The sequence below is a fragment of the Danio rerio genome, chromosome 20 (assembly GCF_049306965.1).
Source record: "Danio rerio strain Tuebingen ecotype United States chromosome 20, GRCz12tu, whole genome shotgun sequence".
Lineage (NCBI taxonomy): Eukaryota > Metazoa > Chordata > Actinopteri > Cypriniformes > Danionidae > Danio > Danio rerio.
Window position 1 is genome coordinate 51855148 of NC_133195.1, and position 23602 is coordinate 51878749.

At 35.8% G+C, this 23602-nt stretch overlaps 2 protein-coding genes across 2 annotated transcripts in view; one reads left to right on the forward strand and one right to left on the reverse strand.

Moving 5' to 3' along the window:
* pax1b (paired box 1b) overlaps window positions 1-23602 on the reverse strand; it is a 93942-nt gene that overhangs the window by 55678 nt on the left and 14662 nt on the right. Inside the window, exon 2 of the mRNA XM_073933824.1 lies at window positions 18974-19080. The gene's annotated coding sequence lies outside the window, so the exon portion shown is untranslated. The remainder of the gene's footprint in view (window positions 1-18973; window positions 19081-23602) is intronic.
* gfus.3 (GDP-L-fucose synthase, tandem duplicate 3) overlaps window positions 1-23602 on the forward strand; it is a 36219-nt gene that overhangs the window by 11685 nt on the left and 932 nt on the right. Inside the window, exons 3-8 of the mRNA NM_001077284.2 lie at window positions 3445-3559; window positions 6048-6176; window positions 14545-14618; window positions 18264-18397; window positions 18998-19129; window positions 22969-23048. Of these exons, the coding sequence (NP_001070752.2) occupies window positions 3445-3559; window positions 6048-6176; window positions 14545-14618; window positions 18264-18397; window positions 18998-19129; window positions 22969-23048 (664 nt within the window). The remainder of the gene's footprint in view (window positions 1-3444; window positions 3560-6047; window positions 6177-14544; window positions 14619-18263; window positions 18398-18997; window positions 19130-22968; window positions 23049-23602) is intronic.

Consider the following 23602-nt stretch of genomic DNA (forward strand, 5'->3'; position numbering starts at 1 on the left):
GCCTGGTGATGAGCGGTGCCTGGTTCTCTCCAAACGTAACGCCTGGCATTCACTCCATAAAGAGAATTTCCAGGAGAGGAGTGTCTTCCGTCTGGCCACTCTACCATACAGGCCTGATTGGTGGATTGCTGCACAGATTCTCCTCTCTCCACAGAAGACTGCTGGAGCTCAGACAATGTGACCATCGGGTATTGATCACCTCCTGACTAAGGTCCTTCTCCCCCGATCATTCAGCTTAGGTGACCGGCCAGCTCAAGGAAGAGTCCTGGTGGTTCCAAATATCTTCCACTTACGGATGATGGAGGCTACTGTGCTCATTGGAACTTTCAGAGCAGCAGAAATGTTTCTGTAACCTTCCCCAGCCTTGTGCCTCAAGACAATCCAGTCTCGGAGGTCTACAGACAATTCTTTTGTCTTTATGCTTGGTTTGTGCTTTGACATGCACTGTCAACTCTGGGACCTTATATAGACAGGTGTATGCCTTTTCAAATCATGTCCAATCAACTGAATTGACCTCATGTGAACTCCAATGAAGCTGCTGAAGCATCTCAAGAATGATCAGTACAAACAGAATGTACCTGAGCTCAATTTAGAGCTTCATGGCAAAGGCTGTGAATGCTGATGTAAATGTGATTTTCCAGCTTCTTTATTTTTGTAAAATTTGCAACAGGCTCAAAAACTCTTTTTTCACATTGTCATTATGGGGTATTGTGTGTAGAATCTTGAAGAAACAAAAGGATTTTATCCACTTTGGAATAAGGCTGTAACATATAAAATGTGGGAGAAAAGTGAAGCGCTATCAATACTTTCCGGATGCCCTGTACATGTCTTACAGCCATTAACTTTGCAAAAATGGACTTATATTTTATGACTGTATGAGAAAACAGCTAGTATTTGATTACAAACATTCTTCAAAAGATTGTTTGCTTTCAACATAAGGAAGAAACTCCTCAGATGACAGCAATTTCATTTTTTTTTTTTTTTTTTACTGTTTAACATACCAAACATTTTTTCTTTATTTAATAGATGTCAACTAAACAATATAACAATCTAAAAATAGATGTTGTCTTGGTTGAAATTTTGGCTGTGAAAGAAAATGTAATAGATGTTCAACAACAGTCAAGACACAGACTAGTCATTCAATAGACAAAATGTATTCACCCATGTGTATTTGACTACAAGTCTATCACTGGACTATATTGGACTTTATATTGGACGAGGGGTGGGGGGCAAAGGGAGGCATTGCCCCTTCAGAAAGAATTTGTGCCCCCCCCCCAGTTTTCATAAAGGCTTGTTCACTCAAAACTGAAAATTCTTTCTGTAATTAATTACTAACACTCCTGTCGTTCCAACCTTTAGAACACACATTTAAATATTTTAAAATATATGACATAGCAATTAAATTATGAAAATTGTGGGATTAAAGCTAGTCCTATAGTCCAGAGATCCGGTCCCCGCGTCAGGTCAGGTGCGCCCGTAAATAAAACGCGCACACGGCGATGGAGGCGCATTCAACTCACAAGGGAGAAAAGCGGGTGACATGATACGAGCAGCTTAATTCATTACATGTTTTAGTTAACTAATTCTTTAAACACAACTCTCTTGAGCTCTAAAAGGAAGAAACGCAAAAGAAATTTGCTGTTAAATTAATTTTAGCAGAGACGCAACTGTCAGTCATTTTCACATTAGTTATTTGGGAAGATAAGATGTAGCCAAATAAAATGTTTTAATAAAACCAGTAGGCAGTGTTTTCCCACAGTAGGCTACACTATATATAATATTTTAATTTGTTAATTAATATTGTTATTAATATGATTACAATTAAGCTAAAATTGACAAAACGCAGAACCCTTTGAATGTTTGCTTTCATTTTGACATTGCTAAAAAGCGCACTAGTTGGGTAGAGAAACATCCCATTATGCAGCAGCAGTCAAGGTATAACACTTAATAAATGCCTTTTGCGTTTAAAGATGATCGGCCTGCGAAGTCAAGTTTGCAGTGTTATAAATGGAATATATTGCTTAGGTGGATTTACCACGAATCAACCGAGAAACCTCTCACATGCTTCAGGTAGGCTAAATGATAATCTTTAATAAACATGTAATTTAGCCTATACTCCCATTTGCTCATGCAAAATTAAACAGCATAAAATATATTGTAAAACTATTTTAAGAGCTAAAATACAGTCAGCATATCGAGTTTGTTTTGACTTGTATCTCATGGCCCTAAAATGAAAATAACCAGAAAACAAGTTATTAAAATAGGCTTAATAAATAAATAAAATGACGGGTAGGCCTAGTAACCTAATGGTTTATGATGGTTTACAAATGACAACCAGACAATATCACGAAAAACACACTTATGATAGCCTAAGATAAATCTTTATTTTTAAAGAAAAAAAGTTATATTGCCTGAGTTGCGTGTTATCCGTGCCAAACTAATTTTTACGGTAATAACTATGAATTTTGGTATCTTTTTTAGGTATTTTTCTGGCTACACTAATGCCTTAAAATGGCACTAAGTAATTGTTTTGAATGACATTAGATTGTAACATTCAGCTTTTCCCTAACACTGATGTTGGTTGGGTAATAGGCTACGTGAAGCGTGATGACTCGGTTAAGCTGATTTCACTATATTTATTTACCGGTTATACTGATCGTGGGTCAGCTTGCATGTGTGGGCATAATTTGACGTCTTTACCTAAAACTTTAAACATTCATATGCCTGTTATTTGAAATAAAATGGAAATAAATAAGGAGAATAACATATGATTTAAAGCACTCGTTTGGCACTAAAGCCATGATCCGTCTGCATTAATAAGCGGTATCGTTGCATTACCATCATTAATAAAATCAGTTATAGCGAAACTGTTATTATTACTATTAAAACGTATATTACTGCCTTAGGTCAGTAACAAAGTAAAGTAATAATAAATGTAAATAAATAGCCTAAGTGAAAGGAACATGAGAGACCAAAATCAGCCACCAGGTCTAGTGCCCCCCTCTGGATTTAAAATGCCCCCTCAGTTCTGATATCCTGGCGCCGGGCCTGTTCCCTACTGTATTTGTTTTGTCTGTTTATTTTTCTCAATGCTTCTTGATATCAATACAGCTAAATCCCAAAGTCAAGTTAGCCACACCTATATGGTTAATTTAATAAAGAGGTGTGCACCTAAATCATACAGTATAGAACTGGTCTTTGTATAAGAAGTAAACCAGATCATAAATCCACAGTTTTGAAACACTTCCCTGAATGTTGTTTCTCAGGAATTCAAGCAGATTTTATAATGGCTGTAAAAAACAGGTATTTTTATAATCCCGAAAGTAAACCATGTCATCAATCCACATATTGGAAACATTTCCCTGAATATTGTTCCTTAGAAATACAAACAGATTTTAACGTGGCTGTCATGCATGATAACTATATTAACATTCACTGTTTTAGGAGCGCTAAAGAGACCAGGGCAATCTTTGAGAAATATCGTCCGACACACGTCATTCATTTAGCTGCCATGGTGGGCGGGCTCTTCAGGAACATGAGACAAAACCTGGACTTCTGGGTAATTATTAACACTTGAAATGTGGGGGGAAATGAGTACTGAACAGTGCTGTTGACTTGAATTTTCATCAATTTTGATGTTGGTAACAACCAACAAAATCCATATATCCAAAGAAAACAAATGTAATTAGTTCACAAATGAAGTTATGTGTAATAAAAGGAAATGACGTAGGGAAAAAGTATTGAACACATGAAGAAAGGGAGGTGTAGAAAGGCAGTGAAAGCCCAGACAGCAGCTAAAATCTCTCAGTAGTTCTTCAGCAACCCTCTGCTCTTACTCAGTGTAAACATCAGCTGCTTCAGTTCAACATCTACATTAGCAGGAGAATGAAGATGAAACCAGGTTGGACATTTCAGCAAGACAATGATCCAAAACACAGCCAAGGAAACTCTCACCTGACTTAAATCCAATAGAAAACACAAAATAAAGCTCAGATTTAATAGACGAGACCCACAGAACCATCAAGATTTTTACACTCTGTTGAAGTCTGTGAGAAACTCACACCTGAGAATTCCATGTGACTTCATTCACTCTCAGCATCTTTAAGCTGCCAGCACCAAAAAAGCCTTTTATATAAAATATTAAACACATTTCAGTAGTTCAGCGCTTTCGCCTTGTGTCATTTCATTGTTGTTACACAGAACTCATTTTCAAATAGTTTTTTTGTTTTACTTTTGTGTGTGTATTGTTTGGGATTTTACCAAATTTCCATGTCAACAGCTCCTTTAGAAATATTATTCCTAGAAAAAAAAAAATCCAAAATGTTCCAGCTGTATATATATATATATATATATATATATATATATATATATATATATAACAGGCCCGGATTGGCTAATCGGGAGAACCGGGAGAATTCCCAGTGGGCCGGTCCGTTTTTTGGCCGCGAGGGCCGGTGTCCCTAGCTGCTTGCATCCTCAGCAGTTGCACTTTTTGAAATTTATTTGTTTATTTGAGCATAACCTCACTCTTTTTAATCATTATTTTGCCACAGCTCCGCTCTTTTTATTTATTTTCTCGCAGCCCAGTGAGCAAAATGCAGCCCGCAGGTTAATGATGATCATTAACCTGCGGGCTGCACACCATTTCACCCCAAACAACGGCACCTTATTGAATATTAATTAATATTAACGAATATTACACCTGCTCAATGAAAATCAGATGATGCACTACATTAATAAATCTGATATAACTTGATCAGAAATCTAAAATGGGTACAAAAAGAGTAGACATCAATAGGAGCAGATAACATTACATAAGCCCCTTTCACACATACAGACCTTTCGGAAAGCTTGTATGTGTGAACAGGTCCTTTTTGAAAATACCGGTAAATTCGCTTTGGCTATTTTCCGGAAAGAGAAGTTTTAACATTACCGGCAATTTGCCGGAATGCTGCGCTGTGTGAACGCAGATGGAAGACTGCCGGAATAAGCGCGTGCACGTCTAGAACGTGCTGACGTGAGACGTCTGCTTTAGCCAATCACAACAGTCAGACGCATTTACGTCCGCGCGGTTTGTGAGAATAAAAGCCTTTGAATATTTTTCCAGACACATTCAGCTGCTAGAAGTTAGTCAGATCACGTTTATATGTTCTTCCTAATGCCAACTGTGTAAATAATCATAAATGAGATGCTTATGATAAGCCGTTGTTTGTTTACCTTTAAGCTTTGTGTGTGCCTGTGAAACAGCCTGTGAGCGCCTGCACACACACATATTATGAACATCTCGACATGCGAAAGTGATCCTGCGAAAGTTGTTCACAATATTGATCATCCACAGAGTTTGTAATTTAGTCAAATGTTTACAAACACAAGCGCAGCCGTTTAAAGCTCATTTGTGGTGAATGATGTCAGAATTTACCGCTATTTTGGAATGGATGTGTGAATGCTCTTTTCTGGAAAATTTCCGTAACGTCCTCGCCTGTGTGAACAGCGCTTTTTTGAATATACCGGTAAAGTCGTTCCATAAATTTTCCAGATATTTACCGGTATCACTGTGTGAAAGGGGCTATAGCTTAACAGTGCCATCGTGGTCTAGTGGTTAGCACGTTACATAATGATGCGACTGTCCCGAGTTCGATCCTCACCAGAGAATAATGTGTTTTTTTTCATTTTCAGTATTAAGACATAAAATACTGTTTGGGTTACTTATGTAGGGATACAAATTTTTTTTGTGTGTGTGACGACTGTTACAAAGGACTGGATATCGATAAAGAATTAATGTTCTCATATTTATGAAAAACATTTGAAGTTCTAAAGCAGCTTTGTCCTTGAAAAAGATGTGTTAGTGTCATTTGAAACTGAATTGGAAATGACGTTATTTTAATATAGTCAGTTGTCGACTGAGGTGGGCCAGTCTAAGGCTTGAAACTCCAGAGCTAAAAAGGAGTCCCACTCCGGCCCTGATATATAATGCATATAAAAGGGTGGACATGTAACTTGTGATAACTTGTATTGTTTGTTTGTTTGTTTGTTGTCGTTGTTTTCAGAGAAATAATGTGTTCATAAATGACAACGTGCTTCAGACGGCTAATGAATTTGGAGTGGTGAAGGTCGTCTCTTGCCTGTCCACCTGTATTTTCCCAGATAAGACCACATACCCTATTGATGAGACCATGGTAAATATTTATAGCATTACTTTAAAAGCTTCTGGCATGCATTTTCACATACCATGATGCATTTGTTGACCATAATCAGTTGACTGAAACCTTCCTCTATAATTACAAACCAGTTGATCAAGTTTATTTTTTAGAGAATTTAGGACCTGAGAGACTTTGAACACCTTTTGACATTTTAGTGGAGTCACATGATAAAAAAGGACAACCTCTAAACTCTTCCTGTATCAGGACACAATAAAAAAATCATAATTTGGGTAGGGTTCCACCAACTGTCCATAAGCTCTTGTTTAAAATGAAATGTAAATTCCACAGTAGAAGATTAGCAACTAGTTATAGTTTGTACAAAGACCACATGTTTGTAAGGCAGAACTCTAAAATTACCTATTAATTAACAGGTTCTGTATCGTGTGATCTTTCCCAGTGATGGGTTGCAGTTGGAAGGGCATCCGCTGGGTAAAAACATGTGCTGGATAAGTTGGCTGTTAAAGGGCCATGAAACCCCCTCGATTCAGCAGGGTGTTTTCACACCTCTACTTTGGAAAAAGTCAGAAAAGTGGGCGTGTCCAGCTCTGTTTAGGGGGAGTGTCGGAGGAACTAAAGTGGGAGGGTGTGGGAGTGTCTATTTGGGCACGCACAAGTTTCGGAGTCAAAATACACACACAAGAGAAAGTGATGGTGTTTAAACTACATGGACATCTGTAGTCAAATTATTTGCCAAATTATTAAATGTTGGACTTTAACAGCAGTTTGGCTCTTTCATTCAGGGAATTCATTCATGCCCCTCGCGACAAACGAGATATTTGATTCGAGGATCTGCTCTAACCGTGTATTTTTCATGCAATGTTTGATACCGCACGGCGAATGAGAGAAAAAAACCCTCCGCATTTCCCGGAAACTTAGATGCACTCGGCAGGTAGCGTCAGAAAGCCGCGTGTGTTATTCCAGTCACAAAATGCGGTAAAAACCCTACCCGAGGTTAAAGTTTGGTTGTGGTGCTAACGTGTTTACACTCGGTGCAATAGTTAACGTAGTTCGATACGAACAAACTGAACAAACAAAGAGCACTGGTCGCTCACTTACCAAATCTGTAGAGACAGGACAATCACCAGCAACTAGAGCCGCGTCTTTATAAAGAGAAAACTACAAGCGAATCCGGATCTCAGCGTTTGCAGATGAGAACAGCTCTCATGTAAACAATGTTCCTCCTTAGACACGTAAGTTATTGTTGTCGAGCGTCACGTACACTGTTAATCCACACGTGACTCCAGCTGAGCTCTCACAGAGAGAAAATGAAAACAAAACTTAACTGCAGCAAACTATATAAACAACACTTCACGCTTGTTTTGCCAACACAACGTGGCGTCTCTGTCGTGTAGACACGATGACACTAATGAATATTAATGAAGTTGCACAATAGAGCGCGCTGATTGGTTTGACCCAAGCCTTACTCATGCATTAATGCATCACACTGTAAGACGTAATAAGACTCACTCTGGCACAGACGCCCAGTCTGCACGCTGGAATACACGCTATTATGTCATGACCGTGATGCAGCTTCAAAAATTTGTTTCAAACAGGAAGTACGAATTTGCTTAAAATAACGCAAAAACAACCAATTTACACTTTTTAGTGGAATATAGGTGTCCTAATAGTGTTTTTAGCAGTGTGGGACACATATACGACTGTCAACAGCTCAAAAAATGTGTTTTGGTGTTTCGTGACCCTTTAACTCCACTGTGGTGACCCCGGACTAATAAAGGGACTAAGCCGAAAATGAATGAATGTATCGTGTGATCGACAGGTTTTTCTTGTTTATTAACAAAAAAAAAACTGCCTTATGCGATGAAGATCTCTGCTCTGTTGACGATGTTTTCAATTCAATGTTTTACATTTTAATTCAACGCTGCAGTTTATCGAGAGTCTTTTAATAATATTTATAATACAATACATTGTATAAGAAATAATATAGAGAAAATTATGTTCAATAACAAATGACAGAAAACATATTGGCAGTTTATTTTGTATCATAACTCACAACACCAAACCAAACTATATATCAAACCATTAAAAATGTCAGTAAATGTCACTTTCTAATAAATTTTCAAAATTAAAAGATGGAAAGATCATGGTCCCATAATGCAATTTAAAAACAAATAAATGGGGGGAAAAAATGAATATGGATTACTACTTTACGGATATTTTCAGAGTATAGGTTGTACAGTAAGCTCTCCGTAAGGTAATGCATACTGTAGCGGCACACCTTTCATGCAAATCTTTATGTACCACCTTTTGCAGCTTCTATTCCAACAACCAGTATTTGCAAAAATGCGAGTAAGACCGAATCTTCTTTTAAAAATAGGTTTACTGAAGAAATGCAAACAAAAATACAAAGTTACAATAGACTCGATCAGCTCGGTCAAAAAACTGTGTCGCTTCCAACATCCATAACTGCAATCTGACTTAAACGTATGAACTAATGACCCTGGGACGTATTACTGTCGGAAGCCAAAATACCAAAGTAAAGGTTTTTAAACTGTATCAATTATTAAATTATGCATTTTAGATAATACAACCACAATTAATTCTTATTATATTTAAATATCAATTTTTATCATGTTTTGACCTTTTTAACTAAATTATTATCATGGTAACACTTTACAATAAGGTTCATTAGTTAATGCATTTACTAACATGAACTAATCATGAACAACACATGTACAGCATTTATTAATCATAATTGAACATTTACTAATGCATTATTAACATCCAAGCCCATGCTTGTTAACATAGTTAATGTTAATAGATGTTAATGCACCATGAGTTAACATGAACTAACAATGAACTACTGTATTTTAATTAACTAACGTTTAATAACATGAATATATACTGTAGTAAATGTATTGTTCATTGTTTGTTCCTGTTAGTAAATGCATTGCTAACATTAGCTAATGAACCTTTTTGTAAAGTGTGACCATTATCACAAATGAATTATGCATAACTGGCTCTTACACATTCAGTAGTTGCACTGAATGACGCAATACTTAATCAGAGGCCTTTAAATAGTTTTTTTTGGTTGAGTCCCTTACTTATCAGGGATCACCACAGTGGAATTAACCACCAACTATACCAGCATAAGTTTTACGTAGCAAATGCCCTTCCAGTGTAGGAGTCCACCTATTAGCCCAATGACGAAACTAACAGCATGGTCGAAGGTTTAATGCATGTAAGCCTTTTCTAGTGCTTCTGAAAAGAGTTGTATTATTTATTAGAATTTATTTATATTCGTTTTTTAGCTTCTAATTCAATCTGACTCCAATTTAAATGATCCTAAAATTTAGATTGTATTTTTAATTGTAAGAACGGATCACATTCGTCATATATGATTTAATTTAGAGTTTTGATTTATATCTGAGTTCCGATATTCTAAATTGTACGTTCATTAGGGACCAATATCGCTCAGAGTTTCACGCCCCGGGTTTGCTTGTCTTCTCAGGGACAATATGTCGACACTCTACAAATAGTCAGAGGGTGCAGGATTAACTAATATTCAAATAGGTTGGTTGCATAACGCTCACCTATTCCTAAAAGAATAGATCCTTTAGCCAAGCCTGTGCAACTTGCTACTTTCAGTGGTTAAATGATTAAAAGGTCTACATGTTATCGGCTCGGAATGGCTACGTATAATCAAATGCGCCTATCAATCAAATAATTTATGCCGGACCATAAGGGTAGCGAAGACTCCTCGTAATCTACTGGATACAATGAATTCGCAAAACTCCAGAATTAATCAAAACTTAACATTTTATTTGTCAGGGGAGCATCTGGCAAAGATCTTAATCAAAGTCAAAAACCAAATCAGCATGTACAAGTAAAATAATACAGTGAAATTAAGACCACTTTACCAATCACACTGAGACATTTAAATTGATACCAAACATGAATATAGTGCTGCAAGATACACCATATTAAAACCTTGGACATTTTATGCGAAATGTGCTCTGATCAGCAAGTCGCTTTAGGGTCAAGAAGAGGGGCTTGGGGTGAAAGAAGGGTGCATTCCGGCATTCTTCCCTGATTTTGTCAAAGACATACAGTCAGGAAGATTTAATCAGAATGACTTGAATAGAACAGTTGAACAGCTGGTTTCCTGATCCCTTCTTAGATCAGAAAGTCCATTGTAGCATTGCATAGCAACTCTTATGGTCTTGCCTCATGAAAGTCCATAAGAGTTATTAGGGTCTGATATTCTGGAGAGATTTAGCCATCTTACACCAGCATGCGACCCAGTTCTAGGAAACCTTTAAATTGTTAGACAGGAAAATACTGTGAAAAGTGATTAAAATCAAAATGTTAAACTTGCAATACACATGAAAGCGAAGAAAACTTCAGTAAGTTCTTATTTTTCTATATTGTTGGATGCAAACAAAACACTGTTTGAACGAAAATTAAACTGTCACAAAAAAGGAAAAAAGAGGAGGGGCCTCCATATAGTTACATTGAATCCAAGTTCAATGGTGCAACAGAAAACTATTTTTTAGTGCGCAGGTTGTAACCTCTTATCCCTTTTTGTCAACTAAGCTATGTTTTAAATTGCACACTGATGGTGCATCTGCCCCCATTCTTAGCAGCTTGAAAAAATGTTAAGTTTAACAACCTTAGATGACAGATATATTTATTATCTATTTAGAAAAAACTAAACCAAAACCAAAACAAACAAAAAAAACGTGTGGAAAACAAAGTACAGCCCCACAGCTTTCATATGAGTTAAGGCTACAAATTGAATGCACTTGATTAACTGATCATGTAGACCTCAACGAATGCCAACATGATAAGACATTGACTGGATGATTCTGACCCTTCCACCTAATGCAACCACTTACATTAAAAAATGTTTAATAAATCCAATGAATCTTTTTTTTCTGTGTATAATTGATATGAAACTGACCAAATAGACAGTTACATGCATTTAAATAATTCAACTCAATAATGGGCTGAAATATGATGGGCGCAGATTCTCTGTAGGTCTATCGTCAACAATCTTTCTAGGGAAACAACTGTGGCTGCTTATTTTATGAAGAGAAATGAGGATATTCAGGAGGAAGTCAATCAATCTACTATGCTGAAGATGATTTGCATGTGGAAAACATCCAAGATAATCCACAGATCACAGAAGATCGAAAATTTCCCTATGCAATGACAAAAATTGTCTATGAGCGACAACTCAAACTCTTCAAATTGGCATTTTAAACGTTTCAGCTCTTGACGATATAATGACTACAACAGACTGTTTGGAAGGATTGATTCTCTGAAAACACCATAAGAGCAATGCTTAGTTTGGCAAAGTTCACTCACTTACACTGATTTATCAGGGGTCGCCACAGCGCAATGAACTGACAATTACTGTGGCATAAGTTCAAGTTCAATTTATTTTTATAGCACGTTTCCAACTGCCACAAGGCAGAACAAAGTGCCTTACAGAGAAAAAATAAACAAAAGATATGGGCTTAAAAACAATAACAGCAATAGGCACATAAGAAAGAAACAGTGAAAGTGTAACAATAAAAAAAAACAAAAAAAAATTTATTTTGCCTAATTAAAAGATGCTACCACAGTTGACCAACACTAAACACGATTAAGAACAGGTCTGTTTTGATCCCCCTCCCCACTCCCAACACCCCAATCCCCCCACCCCCGAAGAGAAGGCTTTGCGCTTTAAAAGACCTAGAAAATAAATGAGTATTTAATTTAGACTTGCTTAGCTACTTTTGAGGTGGGCCTTTGGAAATTTTAATAAAAACTGATCAGCGGAACGCAAGTGTCTGGATGGAGTGTAAATAACAATCAGTTGGGATAAATATTGAGGGCCTAGACCATGTAGAGCTTTAAACACAAAGAGAAGGATTTTAAATTGGATTCTTTGTGTCACTGGAAACCAATGAAGAGACCTCAAAATAGGAGTAACATCTTTATAGGAGAAAATCTAGCTGCTGTGTTTAGCACTAACTGTACGCGAGCAATCTGAGACTTAGGCAGCCCAAAATAGAGAGAGTTACAATAGTCCAACCGGGAGGTTATAAGCGCATGTATGGCAATTTCTAAGGAAGAGAGGATTTCATTGTAGAGAGAAGGCAGAGTTGGTAGAAACTATTTCCAACCACTTTTGAGATACATTTATCAAACTTTAAGTTCTGGTCTAATGTACCAGGTTACGTACTTAGGGTGATCTGAATTCCTTCAAGTTGCCCAACCTGAGGCGTTTACAGTCCGACAAATCATTGGGCCCAAATATAACAACCTCTGTTTTCTCCTCATTTAGAAGTAAAAAGTTCTCAGAAAGCCATGCTTCTACCTATCCCCAGGCACAGCGACAATGAGTTCAAAACAGAGGACTCATTTTCCTTTTTGAATGACAGATTGATTTGTTTATCGCGCGCATAAGGATAAAGGTGCAGGCCATATTTTCTGAAAAAAAGAACCTAGTGAGAGCATATAAAGAGAGAATAGTGAAGGTGCTAGAATTATAATTATTTCCTTTATTTAGCCAGGAGATCACATTGAGACAGTACCGTCTCTTCTTCCAGTGAGACCTGGTCAAGATGGCAGGCAGCACATAAAGTTTCACATAATATCACAAAAACAATAACACAAAGTTACAAAATCACTGTTCATAAAAACATCAGATCATAAAGAACAATTACAAGTGTCCTTTAAGATGTTGTATAAAAGATGTTTAAAAGTACTCAGAGTCGGAAGTGTGTCAAGATTGAGCTGATTTTGCAGGTCATTCCAACCCCTGGGAGCGTAAACGGAAAAAGCACGTCTGCCAAGTTCTGACAGTACCCTTGGGACTGTTGGACGAATACATGAACCAGATCTAGTGTGTTGGTTATTTGTGTGAAATGTTAACAAATTAGAAAGATAGGATGGTAATTTACCTAAAAGAGCCTTTAAAATAAATAAGTACAGATGTAATTTTCTCCTTTGATAATTGAGCCTTGGGGAAGACCACACGTTAACGGTGTCGTGGAGGTGCCATAAGTTTTAAGCTCCATCACTGGGAAACACCAATACACTTTGCCAATTTAGTTTTTAATCTTAGTTTTAATTCACTGCAGTGGATGCCTTTGGACTGTGAGGGAAACCCGAACCCAGGAAAACTCAAATAAACTCTGCATACTCCAAGCGAGACTCCAGCAAAAAATTTATTCTGGACAAAAATGGACCAATAAGGAGATGTTTGTGCACAATGCACAGTAGCATGTTTGCTGAAAAACAAAACACGGCATATCAGCATAAACACCCCATACCAGGGACACTACTCTGCATTTGGTTCAAACTCAAATTGGTTCAAATTTGGTTGATTGTTGCAAATTACATGCATTTTTCGAAAAAGCCTAAAGGACATTATTTGCTTTTTGATTATATTTAATATGATAGCAACAACAAGTGAGGAACAAGTTCGGACAGCACTGCCTCATACCAACCATTGGCTCGATAGTTGTTGGATAGGTGAGGATTGGATGACAACTGCTGCGCTCATGTCATATATTGAAAACAACCATTATGACTGTCAACTCAGTTACAGTTTGTGCACTGGTTATTTTCTGAGAACTACGACTTGAGCTACACTGTAAAAAACGTCTTTATGTTACAGATAATCAGGTTTCAGCTAAATATTTTTAATTATAAAAAGTTTCACTTCATGCATTTTTGGTGAGTTAAGATGACTAGAAAACCTAATTTGATTAAACTAAAATAAATGTTAGGCAGAAAGATTTCTTTTACAGCGTATGTGTGCACTGAATGCCAATAGGTTTAAGTGTTGCCACATATAAAATAATTCTGATTATCATGATGTGAAGAGTTTCAAATTGAACAACACAATTACAAATGTTTTTTCGTTTGGAATATGAGGTAATGAAGTTAGCATTTAAAGGTCCAATAAAATTAAAGTTTTTTTTTTAGATGTTATCAGTATTATTTGTATTTATCTAGAGTATAATGGTGCGCCCGCTTCTAATGTTATCACTTGATTAAATGGGCATTATCAGTGGCTATCAGCTGATAGATATGGGAAAGCAGGGCCAAGTGTCAGTGTTGCAGTTTGACAAGTGTGAGTGCTCCAAATCAAGGCCAGGTGTGGTTCAATTAAATTCAACTTTATTTCTATAGTGTTTTACAATAGATTGTGTCAAAGCAGCTTAACATAGAAGTGTAAATTGAAACTGTTTCAGTCCAGTTAAAGTTATCACTTTTCATGAACCAGACTATTTTTATTGTGTCAATGGAATTAAAAGTGAGTGTACTTTCTTTTTCACAAGGCCGTATGTTTATGATCATTTATTTGTAACTGCTTGGTTTGTTTCAGATCCACAATGGTCCACCACATGACTCTAATTTCGGTTATGCCTTCGCCAAGCGCATGATTGATGTCCAAAACAGGTTAGAAACAGGTTTAAAGCATGTATGCCCCACATGAAAGCATATCTGGGTCACATTTCAATGCACTGCAATACATCAATATTTCTGTAGTGTTTTTTATAATAAAGATTGTATCAAGGAAGCGTAACATAAATAAAGAAAAAGAGAATAAAAAGCCATAATATTTTAAATTGTGGAACATTCCAGCAATTCTCGCAGCCTGGAAAGTAGTGTAGTATATAAAGAAGATTTAGTATTCTCCAAAAGTATGCAGTAGTGTCTCTAAAAGTGTACAGACATGCAACTTAAAGAAAGTCAAGCATGTATTGAAGAAGAAATGAGCCAGGCTAAAATTGTGCTATGTGTGAAAGATGAGCAGCCTGCAGAAGAGCAGAAGCAACTATGAGAGGCAAGAGAATAACTGAATATGTAAAATTATGCAACATGTAAAGAATTATGCAGCACGGTGGCACAGTGGGTAGCACAATCGCCTCACAGTAAGAAGGTTGCTGGTTCGAGCCTTGGCTGGGTCAGTTGGCGCTTCTGTGTGGAGTTTGCATGTTCTCCCTGTGTTCGCAGGAGGCCCTAGACCTGGTGACTGATTTTGGTCCCTCTTGTTCCTTTCATTTAGGCTATTTATTCACATTTATTTTTACTTTGCATTACTGCCTGAGTTACTGACTTAAGGCAGTAATATACCTTTTCTATAGTAATAATAATAATAATAATAATAATAATAATAATATGCAGTATTGCAATTACTAATTTTTTTTAAATAAAGTAATGCAACGACACCGTTTATTAATGCACACAAATCATGGCTTCAGCGCCAAACGAGTTCTTTTAATCATATTTTATTCTGCTTGTTTCTTTCCAAATTCACAGTTATAACCGTGAAAATTGGTTAATTTTTAGGATAACAAATAATATGCTATTTAACTTTTTTTTCATCATTTTAAAAGTAAAAATAAAGATCTATGTTAGGCTATTGTAAATTATGTTTTTTTTTATGTGATTTGTCTGGTTGCCATTTGTAAAAACACCATCATAAACTATTAGGTTACTAGACCTACTCGTCATTTAATTTAGTTATTTAGCCTATTTTAAATCACTTGTTTCAGGTTATTTTAATTTTGTAGGGCCGTGAGCTACAAGTCAAAGCAATCTTGATGTGCTAACTGTATTTTAGCTCTTAATATAGGCCTACAATATATTTTCTGGTGTTTAATTTTGCATGAGCAAATAGCAGTATAGCCTAAATGACATATTTTTAAAAGATTATCATTCTGCCTACCTGCAGCGCACGTGAGAGGTTGATCCACCGCAAATCCACTTATACACTATATACCTATTTCATTTATAACTGTAAACTTGACTTCGCAGGCCGATCATCTATAAACGCAAAAGGCATTTTATAAGTGTCCTAACTTGACTGCTGCTGCATAATGGGATGTTTCTCTACAAAACTGTAAAAGTGTGCTTTAGCATATCAAAATGAAAGCAAACATTCAAAAGGGTTCTGCGTTTCGTCAATTTTAGCTTAATTTTAATATTATTAATATTAATAATGAATACAATAAATAGTAATATTAATTATAGTGTAGACTACTGTGGGATTGTGCAGTGAACTAAACATGTTTATTAGGCTACATATCTTCTAACTGAAAAACTATTGTGAAGATTACTGGCAGTTGCGTTTTTGCTAAAATTAATTAAACTGCAAATTTCTTCAGCTTTTTTTCCTTTTAGAGTTCAAGAGAGTTGTACTTAAAGAATTAGTTAACCAAAACATGTAATGAATTAGGCTGCTCGTCTCATGTCATCTACTAGTCCACTTTCTCCCTTGTGAGTTGAGTGCGCCTCCACCACCGAATTCGCGTTTTAAAGACTATATACGGACGCACCCTGACCTGACGCGGGGACCAGATCTCTGGACTATAGGCCTAGTTTTAATCTCACAATTTTCATAATTTATTGCTATTTCATATTATACAATATCTAAATGTGTGTTCTGAAGGTTGGAATGACAGGAGTGTTAGTAATTAATGATAGAAAGAATTTTCAGTTTTAAGTGAACAATTCTTGATAAAAACTGAGGGGGCACTTTTATTGGTTATTCATAATATGAAATTTAATGGTAAGCTTGGCAAGTAATGTTGGAGAATTTGATGTTTACTCATTCAAACAGAATGCCTGAGCATACTGCCCGAGAGGCATTTGAAGATGACCGCCTAGTGAAATGACTTGCCTTAAAGGGACTTTGGTTTAACATAATATAAGTTCAATGAACTCATAAGGTTAATTTGATTCGGCTTAAAAATTTAAAGCAACCAGGATTTTTTTTTTTTACAGTGTACAATTCAGATGGTATAGGGGAGACTTCAGTTGTTCAGCTGTTTTCAGACATCACAGTATTTTCTGGTATTCAGAACCTCCAGTCTGATCATGGTTAGTGAATGGTAAGGCCGGGTAACTACAACAAATACTGTTCTAGTTAAAATAAAACCGATTTAGCTCATCTCACTGTGATCAATTTATGACATTATGCATTTCAAAGGACAAACTTTTTTTTATTTGTTGTTTTATTTTACATTATATCATTGCAATTTCACCAACGCATTTATATGAGATTTAAACACATTTTTTTTCTTTATTTTTCACTTCAGTTATGAGTTCATCCGTTTTTATCTGTAAATCAATTAATTTACTTTTCAGCTTAGTGCCTTTATTACTCTGGGGTCGCCACAGCGGAATGAACTGCCAACTTATCCAGCATATGTTTTACGCAGCGGATGCCCTTACAGCTGCAACCCTTCACTGGGAAACATCCATAAACACTCAATCATACACATACACCACAGACAATTTTAGCTTGCCCAATTTATCTATATCACATGTCTTTGGACTTGGGGAGGAAACCGGAGCACCTGGAGGAAATCCACGCGAACGCAGGGAGGACATGCAAACTCCACACAGAAATGCCAACTGACCCAGCCGAGGTTCAAACCAGCAACCTTCTTGCTGTGAGGCGATTGTGCTACCCACTGTGTCACCACGTCGCCCACTTGATTTAAATGTTATTATAATTTTCTTTAAACTATTAGGTGGATTTCATTTAAATATTGTCACTGTGATGCATTTAAAGTGACAGTTCAACCAAAGCAATTGGTTCATTATTCAGTTCAACCTGAAACTTTCACTTGTTGTCACAATCCTATTTAAGTTTCTTTAATCACCTGAACATAAAATAAGTTCTTTTGGAAAATGTTGGAAAACCTGTCACCACTGCCTTCCACAGTATTTGTTTTCCTATGTAAGTCAATGGTTACAGGTTTCAAACCTTATTTAAGAGATCTTCTTTAGTGTTTAACAGAAAAAGGAAGCTCATAAAGGTTTGCAACCAATTGAGGTCAAATAAATTGTAATTTTTGGGTGAATTATGCCGTTAAATCATTATAAGTTAAATAAATCACAGCCATTACCACAATGAACAAACATTTGGCCATTTTAAAGAAAGTTTTTTTTTTGTTTTTAATTATAACTAATTGTTTAATAACACTATTTAGGAAAAACCCAAACTGTATTTCAATATTATTTTTTTGGTAAAACATTGTTTATAGCTTTTAAAATTCAAACCTGTGTGTGTTTTGTGTGTTTGTTCATTAGGACTTGTTTTAAGCAGTACGGTCGGCGATACACAGCCGGTATTCTTACCAATGTGTTTGGCGCTCATGACAACTTCAACATTGAGGACGGTCACGTGCTGCCAGGATTGATTCACAAGACCTACCTGGCAAAAAGTGAGATACAATGGGCTACATGCACAGCTAGTGTCTTTCAGCCTGTGACTGACTGAACTTCCAGTTGAACTTCCGGTTATGTGACGATTTTCAATTTCTATACTGTTCCTTTTACAGCATTGATTATGTAATGTGATTAAAATACAATCAGTTAAATAAACTTAAGCATTCATTAAGTTTTTCAAGAGTAAAACGAGATGAAAAACCATGTAAACTATAGTGCCGTCAGTAGCAGCAGGCTAAAAACACAGAAAATACTGGGGTGAAATACACTTCCATATTTTAAAGACATGATAGAATTGCATTAAATTTCATTGTAATGCAGCGCTTCTTTTCCGGCCTGAGACCCACTTTATATCATATATTAATCAATAAGACAGTAAAGATCACTGATATTTAAAGAAATCAGATCTTAAACATGGCGATTTTAGAATGGCATGACCATTCACTGGATGCGCTTGAGCTGACTGACAGATAAAAAAAGTCTGTGTGCATGCATAAACCCCATCAAAATCAAATACACATTATGAAAGGCTTAAAATCTCATTTAAGCTGAGCTCTCTTTTTGATACTAACCATTTGTGCCTGTGTGTCTTGTAGAGGAAGGTAAACCTCTGCAGGTCTGGGGTTCAGGGAAACCTCTGCGTCAGTTCATCTATTCTTTGGATCTGGCTCGTCTGTTCCTGTGGGTTTTAAGGGAATACGATGAAGTGGATCCAATCATTCTCTCAGGTAGAAAAAAAATCAACTTTTTTTGTCAATACACGTGTACAAGTACAAGGCAATGAAATACAGTTTCGGTCTGACCAGGCGTCTAACCATTATATATATTATAGTATATTTTTCCTCCAATTTCTGTTCAACGGAAAGAAGATTGTTTCAGCACATTTCTAAACATAATAGTTTTAATAACTCATTCATAAAAACTGATTTATTTTATCTTTGCCATGATGACAACAAATAATATTTGACTAGATATTTTACAAGACACTTCTATACAGCTTAAAGTGACATTTAAAGGCTTAAATAGGTTATAGGCAAGTTGAGGTAATTAGGCAAATCATTGCATAAGATGGTTTGTTCTGTAGAAAATTGAAAACAAATATTGCTTTATTCAGGAATATGTAATATATAAACATAATATACACAATATATTGTTACTTGCAGGAATTACAAATAGATATGGTAATATGTATAGCATAAATTTTAGAATTTAGATGTGCAGTAGATATGTACATTTATAAATGGGTTTGTGCAGTGTAGTGCAATGATTATGTGTTATATTAAGTGTGCAGTATTAAGGTGTACTCGGTGTTCCCAGAGTTATAAGCTTTGAGCCAACTGAAGCTCACAATAAGTAATAACTAACTTAAAGGGATGAAAAAATACTCACTTTTTTTTATTCTGTCACACATGAAAGAAGATTGAAGCGTTGAAAAAATGTTACAAACATTGAGGAAAACTAGGGTTTGATGAAATAAATGAGTACATTTTTAGTGCAGTATCGCTAGTTTTACTCCACTACTTTTCTTCAACCTGCAGTCACTACTTTATTTTTTATTGTCTATGGGGATTAGAAAATCAGTCCTGTGATTCCTGTCCAAATCGCACATAGACAGTAAATCCCATCATACTATATTACCTCAAGACATGGGTGATTTACAATTGCAGCAAACTGTTTGGAAGCAATAAAAGTGTCCAAGATGTCCAAAATCTTTACACGCATTGACTCAGAGACTGTTTAGATGCATGTCACTGATGAAAAGATGACGGATGTTTACTGTATGATGACCAAAATGGCCTTAAACACCCAGCAGACACAAGACGTCAACATGACGTCAGATTGACGCTGTACCTCAACGTCTTGGGGACGTTGCATTTAAAATGGAAATCTGGTTGACATCAAAACCCAATGTCAGGCTGATATCAATGTCAAACCTTTAATCGACCAAATATTAACGGTTTAGCATTCCCAGAGTTTTAAAGTTTAAGCCAACTGAAGCTTACAATAAGTATAACTAACATAAAAGGATGACAATTAACCCACTATTTACTTAGCCTTGGGGTTCCAAATATTTATGGGTTTCTTAATTCTGTTTAGATTAGATTCAACTTTATTGTCATTACACATGTACAAGTATAAGGCAACGAAATGCAGTTTAGGTCTAACCAGCAGTGCAATATCAGCAAGTGCAGGATACAGGTATAAGATATAAAGTGCAGTTAAAGAAAAACTATGGTGATATTTACAGATGGATGTGCTATCAACATTATATACAAGTTATATTAGCTGTGAACAGAGATTTACAATAAATGAATATGTGTACAGGTTGCTGTACATAATCAAAAGTATGCAGATAAATAAACATAATTACAAATGTATATGTGCAGTGGGTGTACATAATTACAAATGTCAAACATTAAAGAAGATTAAAGCATTGAAAAAAATTTGAAAACATCGAAGAGAGCTGTAAACCTGTTTCTATTGAATTCCATAGAAGGAAAAACAAATACTATAGAAGTTAATGTTATGGTTTTTGTGCTATCTTCAAAATATCATCTTTGGTGTCCAACAGAAAGTAACTCAAATTGTTTTTGAACAAATGTAGGGTGAGTAAACCATGACAGGACTTTCAGCTTAAGACTATCCCTTTAAATAGTAAAACAAAAGTCTAAAAGGGATGATTCAATGGCTAAAGGTGAACATTTTTTGGTCATTTTAAATCACAACAAATACAATAATATATTGGTAATTCTGACAAGTTGATTGCTGAAGAAATAAAAACACTCAAAATACTTTAAATTACATTTTAAAAAGCTTTAAAATAATTAAATCTAAAAATAAGGATCATCATAGCAGACCTCACAATATATGTGTCATAGAATAAAACAAACATTAGCATTTTACTCAATCTCATATAGCCTACCTAAATAATCTGTAATGATTGAGATTGTGGACAGTTGCAAAATAGGGCTATTGCAGCAAGACTTCACAGTCTTGTCATCGATTCCAGTTGTAAGAGCAACAAATCATAACTTGACTTCTAGCTGATTATTTGGAAAAGTGGCAGAAGGTCGATTTCTGATAAATCATCCATTAAACTGCATCCCAATCATAATAAATACTGCAGAAGACCTACTGGAACCCGCATGGACCCAAGATTCTCACAGGAATCAGTCAAGTATGGTAAAGGAATAATCATGGTTTGGGGTTTTATTCCGTATGAGGGTGTGCGAGAGATCTGCAGAGTGGATGGCAACATCAACAGCCTGAGGCATCTTCTCCTTCTCATACTTCAGCCTCCACTTCCAAGTTTCTGAAAGCGAAGAAGGTCAAGGTGCTCCAGGATTGGCCAGCCCAGTCACCAGACATGAACATTATTGAGCATGTCTGGGGCAAGATGAAGGAGGAGGCAGTGAAGATGAATCCAAACAATCTTGATGAACTCTGGGAGTCCTGCAAGAATGCTTTCTTTGTCGTTCTAGATGACTTTATTAATCAGTGATTTGAGTCATTGCAGAGATGTATAGATGCAGTTCTCCAAGCTCATAGGAGTCAGACACAATATTCATTCTGTCTCCACTGCAGCATGACTTTATATTCTATACTCAACATTATTTCTAATAAGTGACAAAACATTTGTCTAAGCAAAGTCAAGTCTTACTGTCCTAATTAAATAATATAAAATCAAGGCATGATCATATTTTATTGTGGTAAAATAAGCGTAATCTAGAGGCCTTTGCCTTTCATATAAGTCACTTTATCGGTTCCTAAAACTTGGATAGACAACAAGACTTTTGTCAGGTAGTGTATTTCTACATTCAGGAATGATATTGTGGTGATATTCATGTAGACCCTCCTTCAATCTGAAGGAAATCAACCATATGTGACCATCCCTTCAGTATAAAACTAATTTTGAGGTTAAATAAATAAATAAATAAATAAATAAATAAATAAATAAATAAATAAATAAATAAATAAATAAATAAATTATATATATATATACATGTGTGTGTGTGTGTGTGTGTGTGTGTGTGTGTGTGTGTGTGTGTGTGTGTGTGTGTGTGTGTGTGTGTGTTTGTGTGTGTGGAAAATTTCTTATGTCTAATCTGTTTTTGTGAAACATTGTTTGATCATACAGTTTATATAAATGCTTTCTCAGTAGGTATAGCTTTTAAGTGTTAAAGCTATTGTATCTACATATGTTTAATCATTGACAGAGATGGTTGCATCAGTCCCTACAACATTCATTTATAAGCTTGTGATATTAACAATGTATAATTGTAATTTTATTAGTTTAGATGAAATTTAATTTTGGATAATATAGTGTATATACAGCATACTATATAATATGTTATATTAAAATTGTGTGTTTCTCAAAAAAGTCTCTGAGAAACTGAAGGAAATGCAAAAAGTGTTGCAAGTGTCCCTATAGCCTACTGAATAAAACGTATTCAGCAACCTATTAACATGTGGCCATGTTTTACATAAAGGTGTATTGCATATTACATGGTGCGTTGCAACGAATTTCCTTCACCTAATTTGTTTATCATTGACCTTTTTTTTGTAGTCGGCGAGGAGGACGAGTTGTCTATAAAGGACTGTGCAGATGCTGTGGTTGACGCTTTGGGATTCAACGGTGATGTAATTGTATCCTTCAACGGTAAAGTCGGATTATTGCTAGAAGAGATACAGCTGTATCATTTGTCGGAAGTTAACAAGAATTATTTATATTATTTATAATATTATCCATTAATTGTATTTTAATAACGTCTATCCCTACCATAACTCTAAACCACACCATCACATTAAAGTGAAAACAGTAATTTAACCGAGTATTATTCATATTATGTATTATATTACCCATTAATTGTATATTATAACGTCTACCTCTATCCCAAAACCATCACCGTAGCTGTAAAAACGGTAATAGCTACCTAGTTTTATTCATATTATTTATTGCCCATTAAATTATATTCTATTAACGTCTACCCCAACCCTCACAGTAATGCAAAATTATTAATTGTTGTTGTACAGTGTCACAAAAATTATGCTATATCCATGCGAGTATCTGCAGCTGTATCTCATCTAGACTTCTAGCTGCGGATAGGCTTGGGCATGCGCACATCATGGCATAATTTTGTGACACTGTACAGCAATAATGACATGTTTTTTTTCCCGTTAGTGTGGGAGGTAGGGTTAGG